The 12,006-nt window shown below is 56.2% G+C and overlaps 1 protein-coding gene across 3 annotated transcripts; it reads left to right on the top strand.

Moving 5' to 3' along the window:
- Positions 1-4,929: 4,929 nt before the first annotated feature.
- SMIM45 (small integral membrane protein 45) lies at positions 4,930-11,628 on the top strand. Of its 3 annotated transcripts, none has more exons than XR_015706555.1 (4): positions 4,930-5,246; positions 8,105-8,180; positions 8,954-9,220; positions 9,329-11,628. XR_015706555.1 is itself a non-coding variant. In XM_087766297.1 (4 exons), the coding sequence occupies exon 3, from the start codon at positions 8,956-8,958 to the stop codon at positions 9,160-9,162; it is 207 nt and encodes a 68-aa protein (XP_087622423.1). In that variant the 5' UTR covers positions 4,930-5,246; positions 8,105-8,180; positions 8,954-8,955; the 3' UTR covers positions 9,163-9,196; positions 9,329-11,628. The 3 variants fall into 3 exon arrangements, 2 of the variants coding, with proteins under 2 accessions (XP_087622423.1, XP_087622422.1); XM_087766297.1 differs by having other exon boundaries at positions 8,954-9,196; XM_087766296.1 differs by having other exon boundaries at positions 8,954-11,628.
- The last annotated feature ends 378 nt before the right edge of the window (positions 11,629-12,006 follow it).

Below are 12,006 nucleotides of genomic sequence, written 5' to 3'. Positions count from 1 at the left end.
GCTACCACCGATCCCACAGTTATTTTTCCTTGTCCCCAGCAGGTTTCTTGGCCGTCCCTTGGCAGGCTTCCCTCCACAGGGCTGAGCCTCACCTTCCTGTGGGGACACAGAGATTCGCTCTGCTCCCTCCTCTGCTTGCCCCACCTTCACTGCGCCCTTTCACCGGGGGGACGCCTCCCCCTTGGCCCCTTACTAACGAAGGACCCTCGGGTGCATGGCCCACCTGAGGGTGACTCAGAGGGGGGCAGTGGTAGTGCTGATGGTCCCTGCCTGAAAGTCCAGGCTTTGGCACAGCTAATTTCCTCCTGGGATGCAAAGCCATTGCCCGACAGCTGGCACGGCGAGCTGTGCCAGGCAGATTTGCTTTGCTTTCCTTCCTCTTTGAAACGCAGGCAGGGATGCTCCGCCGGGGGTGCAAAGCCTGCAGAGCAAGCTCAGCTCTGTGGGGAACCAGGGGGGAGAAGAGGAGTCATTGTCCTGCAGCCTCATTGGCTATTTACCCATGGGCCAAGGGGTGTAAAACAGATCTAATGTTAAAGGGTAGCATTTAAAACCTGTTTTTCATGGTAGAGGATGGCATAAGGAGGTGGAGTCTCAGGCTGGCAATGTGCCTGCAGCTCTTGCCTAGATCTGTAGCTCGGCAGGGAGAGGAGGGGAGAGGGATGAGGCATGGCTGATGTTGGAGGCTGGGGTGTATTTTACATATCACTGTGTGACTATGTCAGGCTGTTTCACCTCTCCACCCCGTTTCCAGTTTGCAAAATGGGAATAATGAGTCGATCTCTGCTTCCAAGTGGTGCAGGTGAGCTGAAGCAGGGGTGTCAGCGCACTGGTCCCCGGCGCAGGCAGAAGGGGCGAGACCAGGGCGTGACACGGAAGGGGAGGGCTCCTGATTTTACTCTGTGGGCCATTGTACATTGCTCCGGTAGCACAAATCATTCAAAAAATGAGTAAAAGTGTAATGTTGTCCCTATGAAGGTGCTCTGGTGCTGCCAATGAAGGCAATTGGCATCAGCGAGACTTGGCCTGGCCATCAGCACTGCTCCCTGGGAATGATGCAGTCGCTCCTGCAGCAGGACAGCACTGGTTGCTGCAAAAAATATTGCACAACACACATTGTCTTTGGATATCCTTGGCCAATTTGCTGTGTGCTTCATCCAGCAGGTTGGTGACTGAATCTCGGGATATTTTCCCTCTGATTTCTTTCTCGGCTCTCCCCAAGCAGCCAGAGGAGTGATGGAGACAGGCTTTAGAGATGGTCTCGGGAGCAGCACTGACCCCAGCATGGTCCCAGTTGTCTCAGCACCTGCTCCTAGACCTCCTGGCAGCGGTGGCTTCATCCCAGCCCTGTTCAGCACGAGTTTTGTGAGACGTCGCCTGGCCATGCATCGCTGGCTCCGGGCTGACCTCTTGCAGTGCTGCCTAAGAAACGCGCAGAATACAAACTCGTGTGTATTTGACTGTGCTTGTTCTCTTACTAATAGACAAAAATGGTATCATTTGCAGCAAGTGCAAATTATTAGGGAAACTAATGACATTTCCACATATGTTCCTGGCAACTTCAGCTTCCTTTGGCAAAGGCTCTCTCCAGCTATTGTTAGACCCAAAGTAAGTCATCTTTTTCCATTCTGCTCTTTAATTTAACTCACCATACACATATCCTTAGCTTTTTCATTAACTCAGCAAAGCTTCTCAAATGGGTTTCCTTATTTGAAGCTGCAGTAGCACCCAGAAGGCAGGTGACTCTGCTTTCCCACCGGCGTATCCAACTGATGTCCTGCCATGCATCCAGGGTGCCTTCTGCATCCTGCAGCAACTCCGTCACCTCCAGCAGCTGAGCAGGGAAGTATTTCTGTGACTCTTGCTGGAGTTTTGTCCTCTACTGAGGACCGTGGAGGAGGCTAGTTTGATAAAGTCCATCTTCTCCCATGCCTCTACCTACCTTCGGAGAGTAGTATTTGGAGGATTGGTATTGCCTTAAAGACAGGCAGAGACTTGTGTCTGATCATCTCAGAAGATGCTGATAAAAGCCTAAAAGACACGGTAGAACAGCGAGGAAACTTGTTAAGAAAAACTGGAATAACACTTAATCAGGCTTGGGATTAAGCTGAGCTCAGAGTGTCGTTCATGCTGTGATTTATGGGCATGTTACCAGCCAGAAGCATGCGCCTGAGGTTGCCCAACTACCTCTTCTTTCTCCAGCCAGGGCTTTTGTCTGAGAAGGGTTTCGTGATTTTTGCTCTGGCTGGGCGGCCCTCTCACATCAAACCTGACCCCGCACTTGCCTTCATCGCACAGGTGAATTTGTGGCTGCCCAGAGATATGGATGGAGTCGGAGGCTTGGTGGTGGGCAGGTATCCTGGGGCAAATGGCTTCAGGGGGGTTGCGTACGTGTAGCTGCTCAGGGGCTTCCTCCGAGGCAGGTGGAAGGGGCTGAAGCCCCCCAGGCAGCGGGCAGGATGATATGCACGCGCTCGTGCCTGGAAGATGCTGAGTGGCACACGGCAGCCTTATTCGTAGTGAAAGCTGAACTGCAGCTGAAGCGTTTCCATGCGGTTCAAGCTGTTCGAGGCATGTCGATGCCTGGAGCCGTCTTGACGCTGCAGCTCTTGTCAGAAACCAAAGGATGTGACAGCACCTGAGAGCCCTGTCACAGGCAGCAAGCAGCAGCCACGGTGTCGGAGGCAGGGGGTCTGCAAGAGTGTCCCAGCTCCGGCAGCACAAAGCCCAATGCTGATTTCCCGCTGCCTCCAAGGGTGCTTCAAACTCAGCTGGGGGGGTTGGTTCTTCTAGAAGCAAGCGAGGCTGCCTGCCATGTCGTGACTTGCACAAGCCCACCAGTGGGGTGGTGGCTGCAGAAGGAGGTGATCCCCACTCCTCGCCATGCCCTCCCAGTGCTTGCATGCCAGGGGGAAAAAATGACCCTGTGAGACAAAACTATTGCTGTTCTGGGGTTTTGGCTGCGTGAGCAGCATGCTAGCATTAAGCCTGAGCTTAAACCCAGGGAGAGGTTGCAGCCTGATGGACGCACACTGGCTCTGGTGTCCCCCTGGGGTGACCTATGACAGCGAGCTGGGATGGTTGGCTGGGGATGGGAGAGGATCTTACCCATTTCAGCATGGTGTCCTCGAGGACGCCTGGCCCAGCAGGCCCTACCAGGGTGGCCTGTGGCTCCAGCACTGACCGGTCTCCTGGAAAAATGAAAAGTCTCCTGCCTTGTGCCGGCCACCACTGATCTTCCTCTCATTTTCTTTGCATGCCTGGAAAGTGGTTTCCCTTCTGCCCTCTCAAATGTACTGCGTCTTTGCCTGCCCTTAGGGTTTGCTCTGGGAACACAATAAACAATATCTTTTCAATGTTATTTTTTAAAAATCTGTTTGGCTTTTGGTTTGTCCAAACCACATGTGTGTCTCCCAGTACAGTCAAAACCATGAGGCTTGTGTTTTCCTCCCTCTGCAGTGGGATTAGTGAAGCAGTTACTGTTCTGATGGTCAAGGTGGGTATCATGGCTGAACTTCAGTGAGGTTAAAATTAAGGCACGATTGCAGGCTTCTCTCTGGAGGCACATGGCAATCATCTGGAGTGCCCACCTTGCTGGAGCAAACCAAGAAGCAGCTAGCTAATCCTAATGGATCTGATCCTCTGTGCAGATGTCCTGCTAGGTACAGGGGGACCACAAGCCTATACTCAATGCTTCTAAGCTATTACGATGTTACATCAAGCAGCAGTGGGGCTCAGGAGGATGAGGAGGAAATCACAGAGTGCGCCAGCCAGCTCCCACAGCTCCCAGCACAGCCCTGTCTCTGCACTGATGGATGAAACCCTGGGGCAGACCAGGCGACAGACCCCTTGGGTGCATTACTTTTGGAGCCAGCAAGCGCATGGGGGCTCTGTCACCATCCACAGGTTGGCTTGGGCAGGGGACGAACCCACTTATGCCTGAAACGCAATCTACTGGGAAGCCAAATCTCGTACCTCGTGGCTCCTGGGGCATAGGTGTGTAGCGGGCACAAATTCGGGGCTCAGACAGTTTGGTGGATATTATTAGCCCCGCAAGCCTCTACAACCACCCCCCTGCGGCGCACCTGCAGAGCCGTAGGTGTCAGACACCAAGTGAGCAGGGCTGGAGAGCTCAGGCAGGAGAGCAGGCAGCTCTCAGGGCTGGAGCCAGTTGTTTGATTGATTTTGTTACAACATTTTTGCACTAAACGACTTCTGGGTCACAGTGAAAATTTCCCTGTGTACAAAAAAAACCCACAACCAAAAAAACAAAACAGTTTGGTCGTTCCTATTTCTGTGCTGCTGAAAAGCTGAAAATATTTTAATGAAACGCCTTCTGTCAGCAGCAGCAGAGCCAGGTATGGATTCAGGAAACACTGAGAGCAAAAATATTACTTCAGACAGCAATGTTTCTCAGTTTTCTGCTGCAAGATACTTTCGGTCAAAGTGTTGATTATTTTATTTTTGCATAAAACTCCTAAAGGGAGTACTAACCTCCCTCCCTCTTCCACCCCTCCCTCCCTCTGCCTCCATCCCGCTGCTGACAAGCGACCAGCCCCCAGAGCCTGGGGTGGGCACGCCGGTAAATCTGTGGAGCCTTAAAATCCCATAAATCTCCATCAGCCCGAGCTCACAGACATCAGCCCGAGTCTCCCCCAGCATTTCTCCTCCTCCCCAGCCCCATCCTTCCTTCTCAGCCCAGCGGGGAGCGGGTCCTCCGGCGCTGCGGCCCGGGCTGCGGGTGATGCGGGAGGAGGGAGAGCATCCCCCGGCCGCCTCTCCCGTGGCTCCGGCCCGGGTACCATGTGCGGCTGAGCTCGGGAGGCCCGTTGCCATAGCGACTGCTGCTAAAATACCCCCCCGGCGCGGGGATGCAATTGGTTGCAGACGGTCCCTCCTTCGGGGGGGGGGGGGAGGCCGGCGGTGGGGTGCCCTGGGGAGGCTGGAGGGGGGCTGACGCTGCCGGGGGGGGGCGATGGGGGAAGCCCCCAGGAGCCGCGGTGGGAAACGAGGCCGCGCTGCTGGCCGCCCGTCATCCCTGCAGGCTGCTGCCAGCCGCGGCTGCTCCCCCATCCCTCCCTCCCGCCCCGCGCCCGTCGCCTCTCGCCGTCGCCCTGCTCTCCCGGAGCGGGGTCCCTTCTCCCTGGCACTGCCCGGCTGGGAAAGGAGCCTGACTCATCCCGGCCGGGCCCCGGCAGACGCCGGAGGGAGCAGCCTCCTCCCTCGCCCTGCGCCCGTGGAAGGAGGTAGGTGGCACGCTGCAGGGCAGGTAGCGGGTGCTTGCCAGGGATGCAATGCGTGGTCCGGGGCACCAGCCATCGGCAGCTCCTTGCCCCAAGCTGCCATGGGGTGGCCAGGCCTGAGGGGGATCTTCTGCGGTCAGGGCGAGCCCGTGACTGGTAACACTGGTAACTGGTTTGTGCTCCCGACCATGCACACGGGAGGGTTTTGTGCCCAAAGTCACCTGTGTCCTGGCACTCTGCATGGGCACCACTCCTGCCTGGTCACCGCTGCGTGTCTGTGTCTCCTGCAAACCCCCTCTCCCTGCTCCTGCCCCCCCCCCCCCCCGAGCAGCTTCTGCCCCATCACTTGCAGCGTGCCCCCCGGGGCACCCATCACAAGTGTATCCATGGCACCTCGGGGGGCAGCGGGAGGTGGCACAGGGGATCCGGGGGGGACACTGAAGGAGAGCGGCTGGAGTGACATATGTAGCATGGGTTTATAAAGGGTCAGTCAGTTTACCTCTATGAGATGCTGTCTCAGCTGAAAGACCAGGGACTCTTTTGTGTCTTTGAGGGGACCTGGATGTCCCACTGCAAAGGGGTGCCAAGATCAAATGGTCCAGCAAGGGTTAAGGCACATTTAATATCTGCAGAGCTGCTCCGGAAAGCTGACATCTTTGAACGAAACTTCCTCTTTTCAGCATTTGCAGCCAAAATCTGCTCACCTACCTGATGACAGCAAGTGCTTTGCTGGGCCGGACCTGCAGAGGCTGGGGGGGGGGGCGGCTCTGACACCTTTCCCAGTGCTCGGCTTGGCCATGGCAAGGACCTTTCGCTGGGGGAGCAGGGACGGGCAAGCAATGGAGGGATGTGGCACGAGGTGAGGGCTGCATAGCAAGTAGACCGAAGAACTGGCTGCTGGCGAGGAGCTGGGAAATGCTGGCTCTGCTAATCACAGAGGAAGGATGAATTGGGAAGTCTGTAGGGCTGCTTTTTATTGTGGTGCTTTTTGGATGGCAGCTTCACTCCCAGATTTGGAAAGCAGATGATCAGGGAAGGAAATGAGGTTCTGGCTTTCCTCCCGTCGCCCCAGGGGGTCCAAGCCGGAGTCACCTTCCCAGGCTCCCTAACCCTGCCCATTGCTGTCGCCAGCCGGGGATTGGTATCAGCTGCTGGGGCACCTCTGGAGAAGGGGTTTGCAGCAGCCTTGGCCCCCCAGCCTGGCTGCGGCAGCAGCTGGGGGGTGCAGGGGGTGCGCAGGAGCTACTTTTGCAGAGCATGCAGGAAAGCTGTGCTGAGGGGCCTCTGGCCAAACCCGGACTTCAGACCTGACTCCTGTCGGGGAGCAGGGTTTGTGCCTAATTCCTTCCGTGGTCCCTCAGGATGAGTTGAGCTAGGAAAACCCCACAGCGGGATCCCTGCTCCCCACAACACATCTATGACGTTGTTGCAGGCTGGGGCAGGGGGCTTTCTTCCGAGTTACTCACCTGAGAAAGGCAGAGGCAGCCACGAAGAGGCAGGAGCAGCGCCCAGACCGCCCCTTTGCTCCCGGCCAAATGGTGGCCGACGCTGAGGTGCCCGGTCCCGTTGCTCTCAATGAGGAGGAGCGGAGGCCTGGCAAAAGGGAGATGTGAATCACTGAGAAGGAGACAGAAAAAGTCCTCCAGGACTTGGCAATGTTAGGGGCAGCACCGTGGGTAGCAAAACCAAGGACTGCTGAAAGCCAAAGAGCATGGTAGGAGGAGGCAAAATCCACTGAGGTCTCCCTGGCAATGCTGGCAGTTTCTTGCTTATGTTAACAAGAATTGCAGCTCATTTCAGATCTAATCCTGTGACAAAAAAGGTGTTATTCAGAGGGTAGAGATGAACCTCATGCTTCCTGCTGCTGGTCAGGTGAGCAGGCAGGGACAGGCTCTCCTGCTGCAAGAGGCGCCCAGCAGATAAATGCTGCTGGGCACATTGGAATCAACTGATGGCTGTGGTATTAAAAAAAAGCCCAAAAAAGCCCAGCCTCCAGTGTGGGAAAGGGCAGCAGCCTTACGGGCCAGGAGCGGGGAAGAGGATGGAGATGCTCAGAGCTCTCCCCAGCCTCCCCTTAATTGCCCCGTGCAAGGGAGGCCAGGGACACGCAGTTATTAACAGAGGGGTGACTTGGGGGGCTGTTGCAGGTGGCAGCTTTTAGGTGTCTGGAAAAGCAGGAGCTCGATGCGGGTGCAGCTCTGCCCTAACTCCATCCCCGCTGAAGTCAAGGGGCATTTCATCACCCACACTGAGGGGCGAGGGTTTTGGAAAGCCTCCCTTCAGGACTGCTTTTTGTGCCTGAGCCTGGCACCACTGTGCTTTCCCAAGCCTGAGGATCCCTGGTTTAATCCACCGGAGCCTGCGACAAGCGGCACACTCACCGTGCAAAACTCAGCAGCCCTGGCACCTGGGGGAGGCCATAGCTGTGCTTTTTTTGGGGGGGGATGCTTCTCAATCCCCTTTTCTGCCCCTGCATGACCCACACCCTGGCAGGTGTTTCAGTAAGAGCGGGCAGCTGGGAGTCAGACAAGCTGGGTACCGCTGTGGGTTGCAACATGGGTTGCTCCCTCCCTCCCAAAGGACGGGGATAAGGGAGAGGCACAAACATAGTGCCATTACAGCTTTTAAATGGCCCCGAGTCAGGGTGTATGCCCTGAGCACGGCATCAGTAGGGCCATAATGGTGGGGAGGGAGTGGGCCAGGGCATCAGCAGGTTATGGGGCTGGGACCCCCATCTGTCCACCCCTCTGGAAAGCTTCAGGCCTGATGGCTGGGCAGAGAGATTCTCGGTCCTTCCTGCTCACTCAGTTTTAGCCCCGGGATGACAGCAATCGTGCCGCGTGTTGTTTCGTGTTCCCCAGGGCAGCACTGCTCCGGACTCGGCACCTCGCGCCTGGGTGGCGAGGACCTCCCAGCAAGGCAGATCGGTCCCTCCTGGTAAGTGGCTCCCGCTACTCAGTGGCTGATGCGGGGCGGGGATCTGGGCTCTGCTCTGATGCACAGCAGCCGGCAAACCGGAGACCCGGCTCAGAAGGATTCCGCAGCAGAACTCATAAATGTCATAGGCAGCGATGCCTACTGGGGAAGGCTGATAAATCCAACCAGTGCCTCCTGAATATCACTGGGGAAAAGCCTAGGGACACTCAGGAGCATGTGGGAAACTGGTGCAAGCCCAGGCCAGGCAAGGTGAGACCAGTGCTCAACCAAGAGCCACAAGGTCCCCGAGCCCCGGGAAAGCAGGATGCTGAATAGGGGTGCAGCAAGGGAGGGCTCAGCCCCGAGCTAGACCAACTCAGACGGGGAATTCAAAGGGGTCGTGGAGTGTCGGGAAGGGGCAGCAAATTTTCCCCCAAGTGGGACATGAGAAGCAGCTGTATTTACCCGCTGCAAGAGCTTGGCTTAGCCAGGCACCCGCTGCCTATCCTTAATCACTGGCAGCAGGGCTGGGGGCCTGTGGGCTCTCCTCCCTCTGCGGGGAGGGAGCAGGACTGCCGCTCAGTGAGGGGGTCCCAGTGATGAGCCAGGGGGATTTCCCTGTCCTGAGGTGCCTTGGGGTGCAACCAAGTGTGAAACGGGGTGCAGCGGGGCTGTGAGGAGGGGTGCGGGGAGGCTGGGCGCTGCTGATGAGACCGATGTCTCGTGATGAAGCCCGGTGGAGGTGTTTTTTGGGTGCTCCCACTGCACGAGCTTTCTCCCCTTTTCTCTGGCAGCCATGCCCCACTTCTTGGATTGGTTTGTGCCGGTGTATCTGATGATCTCCATTCTCATCCTGGTGGGCTTTGGAGCTTGCATTTACTACTTCGAGCCAGGACTCCAGGAAGCCCATAAGTGGCGAACACAGAGGCCGATCATGGAACGAGACCTTCGGAAGACACTGATGATTCGGGACAACCTGGCCTTCGGGGTGCCTGAGGTCTGATGCTGCCCGTCAAGTCCAGAAGAGCCTCTCCTGGGTAGGCAGCAGTCCACAAGCCTCGGTAGGGATGGCAGCCCTGCCCTGCGCCAGCGGGGCTGATCGTCACTTCGCTCTTTGCTGATCTGGGTCTCGCACTCACCGCTCACCTTTCTGCCCCTTTGCTTCTTAGGCAAGGTTTGTGTGGCGCTGTAGACTCGAGGCTTCCCACACGCTCACAGCCCTTCACCCAGCCAAGGACTTCAGCTCCTTCCCATGGTCAAGACTGATGAATCACTCAAATGAAAGGTCCCTTGCTAATCATTTGAGTTTGAGCTGCCTGGCATCTTGAGAAACTACCCTCTGTAAGAAAGGTCTCTGCAGGGGTATCAGGCTTGCAAAGGGGTACAGAGCCTTTTACCCTAGTCACTGGGTTAAATCTAACTCAGTTTGTTTAAGTCCAGGGGGTATTTTGGGGGAAATAAATGGGATTTCAGTCCAGACTGTTGCTTAAGCTGAGCTTTTCACAGCACTCACCCTTGGTGCTGGGATGATAAGCTTGCTGAAGCTCTGTGCAGAGCGGCCAAGGGCTCAGCGAGCCCCAGAGACTGAATGCCTTTATCCCTGCTAAAGGCGCACCGCTTCTCTGTGCCTGTTTGGGAGAATATCCATCCATCCACCCATCCATCCATCCATTCCAGATGCACTACATTCAAATTAAAGATCTTTAGTAAAGAAGTTTGTCCAAGTCCTGTGTGAAGCTGAGAGTATTCTGCAGCTCTCCATGAAGGGGTGCTGCCAGACTTACCACATACGCCTCTCCCGGTCTCCTCTGCCGCGGAGTGAGATGGGATAGACTGGGACGCAGCTTGCACTTGTTCAGTCCCCTGCTCTCCGGAGTCCTGTGGCATGGATGGGCTAAGAGGGACATTCACATCTTCTCCCTCCCTGCCAGCCCAGTGCAATGCCCAGTGTGTAGAGGGAGGTTTGGGGGAGCTCTGAACCCGTGACAGGAGGTCGTGCCAAGAGCCTCTCTTCACCTCCCCTCCCAGCCCAACACCCACCCTTTGGATGCCATAGGTGCAGCAGTGCTACCTGCAAGCGCTCTGGACACAGCGGGGTCCTGTGTGCCCCACTCCCACACGTCCCAGGGGATGTCAGCCGGCTGCCACCACCCCAGTGTGCACGTGTCTGTGCATCCTGTGCTGTCATCTGGGCCTGCCAGTATCGGGGCGACCCACATCTTCAGCGTGCTCCTGGGGTGCCAGCTCTGTGCCGTAGTCCCCGACGGCTCCTTTGGGCAGCAGGAGTCCCTCGGGCCGGCTGCCCAAATCTGCCACAGATCCCGGATGGACTCATGTCACTCAGCCTTTCCTGTGAACCTGTCAGGGGAGGTTTTCTCCTTCGTTCCCAAAGTTTTCCAAAGAGGAGAGTGCACTGGGCTGGTCTGAGTGAGTGATGCTTCATTGGTAATTCTCTGGGGATGAAAGTTAATTTTTAGCTCTAAGGGTTTTGGCTGAGGAAGGAATGGGTCAGGACATCCTGTAAATATCCTGGGTCTTTCTGGGACATTTCACCCATCCACCATTATCTTGCACACCAAAACCAGGCACACTGGCAGGAGTTTTTTAGCTCTGTTTCAGCCAGAGGACAAGCCGAGAGTCCTTCCATTCAGCCAAAAAAGAGAGATTGTGATGCGAGTACCCTAACTGGGGAGTCTCGCTCGGCAGGGAAATGCAGTGAGCAGGATTACTCCTGTGCCCAAAGTTACGCTCACCCTGGCAAGCAAAGGCTCAAAGCACAACCTGAAACAGATGAATCCCATGTATTTTTGTGCCTTGGTGATTTGGGGCTGCAAAAGGGAAATGCTGCGGGGCTGGGCTGCATGGTCTGACATCCCACCCTCGGCTGTGTGGTTCACGTCCCCTGCCCTCCAGCACAACACAGCCATATCTCCAAGCGCCAGCTTGGAAACCTCCTTCCTTGCTTCGACTCCCTCGTAGCTGGGACAGCACCGCAAACGGACCCCCAGCTGGGTCATGGGGTAGCAATAAAAACCTCTGTACTGGAGCTGAGGGGCTTGGAGCAGTCAGGGACAGCTTGAACCGTCCCTGTGGGAAGGGGAGCCTGGTCCCCACGGCCTGCATCAGCGCAGGCTGCTCTGCCATAGCACCTCCTCCAAACCCACTTTCACCTGCTGACTCAAAAGAGAAGAGGGAAAACCACCAGCCTGGTAAAAATGAAAGGCTGGGTCTGCCACCACCGCTCTCGGCCAGCTGGCAACTGTGGTGCGATGGGGCTTCCCGCGGGGCTTCCCTCTCCCCTCCTCTGTGTCCTTCTCTGCGCATCGTCCTGCCTGTTTTCACCTCTGCTCTGCCCATGACTCACCACAGATACCGAGCAAAAAGAAGATGACAAACAGACCAGGGCTGGACTAGAGAGAAATAGAGTTATTTATCTCCTCTGGCTTATGTTTCGCACTGTTTAGTCCTGACGCAATCAGTATTAAACCAGGTATTTTCCACGGGTACAAAGGACTTTATTGTCAACGGTGTCAAAGTCCTCCCCAGAGGAATAAAAGTGTGTAACAAGCCGTGCGGCCGACGCTTTATTTTCCTGTTGTTCCCCCTGGGAGCTGCCTCCCTCCAGCTCGGGGCAGGCAGCAAGGACCAGTCTGCAGCAAGGTTTCCTTTACAGCAGGGTAGGTCTTCATCTGCCTGGCTTCTATGCTGGCTACGCTGCAGGGCTATCTGGGAATAATTAAGCCAAAGGCAAACGCTGCCTGAAAACTGAGACTGTTTTTCCCCTGTGGGACCTGTGCAGCCAGAGAGACCTCAGGGGAGAGGGAAATAGTCACAGATACTGAATTAA

This window comes from Nipponia nippon, unplaced genomic scaffold (genome assembly GCF_047370975.1).
Source record: "Nipponia nippon isolate SJK-2023a ecotype South Korea unplaced genomic scaffold, ASM4737097v1 scaffold_3, whole genome shotgun sequence".
Taxonomy (NCBI): Eukaryota; Metazoa; Chordata; class Aves; order Pelecaniformes; family Threskiornithidae; genus Nipponia; species Nipponia nippon.
This window is presented reverse-complemented; position numbering and strand designations above follow the sequence as displayed.

Bases quoted from the DNA above. Each gene is read 5' to 3' on its own strand.
- SMIM45 (XM_087766297.1), top strand. From the start codon at position 8,956: ATGCCCCACTTCTTGGATTGGTTTGTGCCGGTGTATCTGATGATCTCC.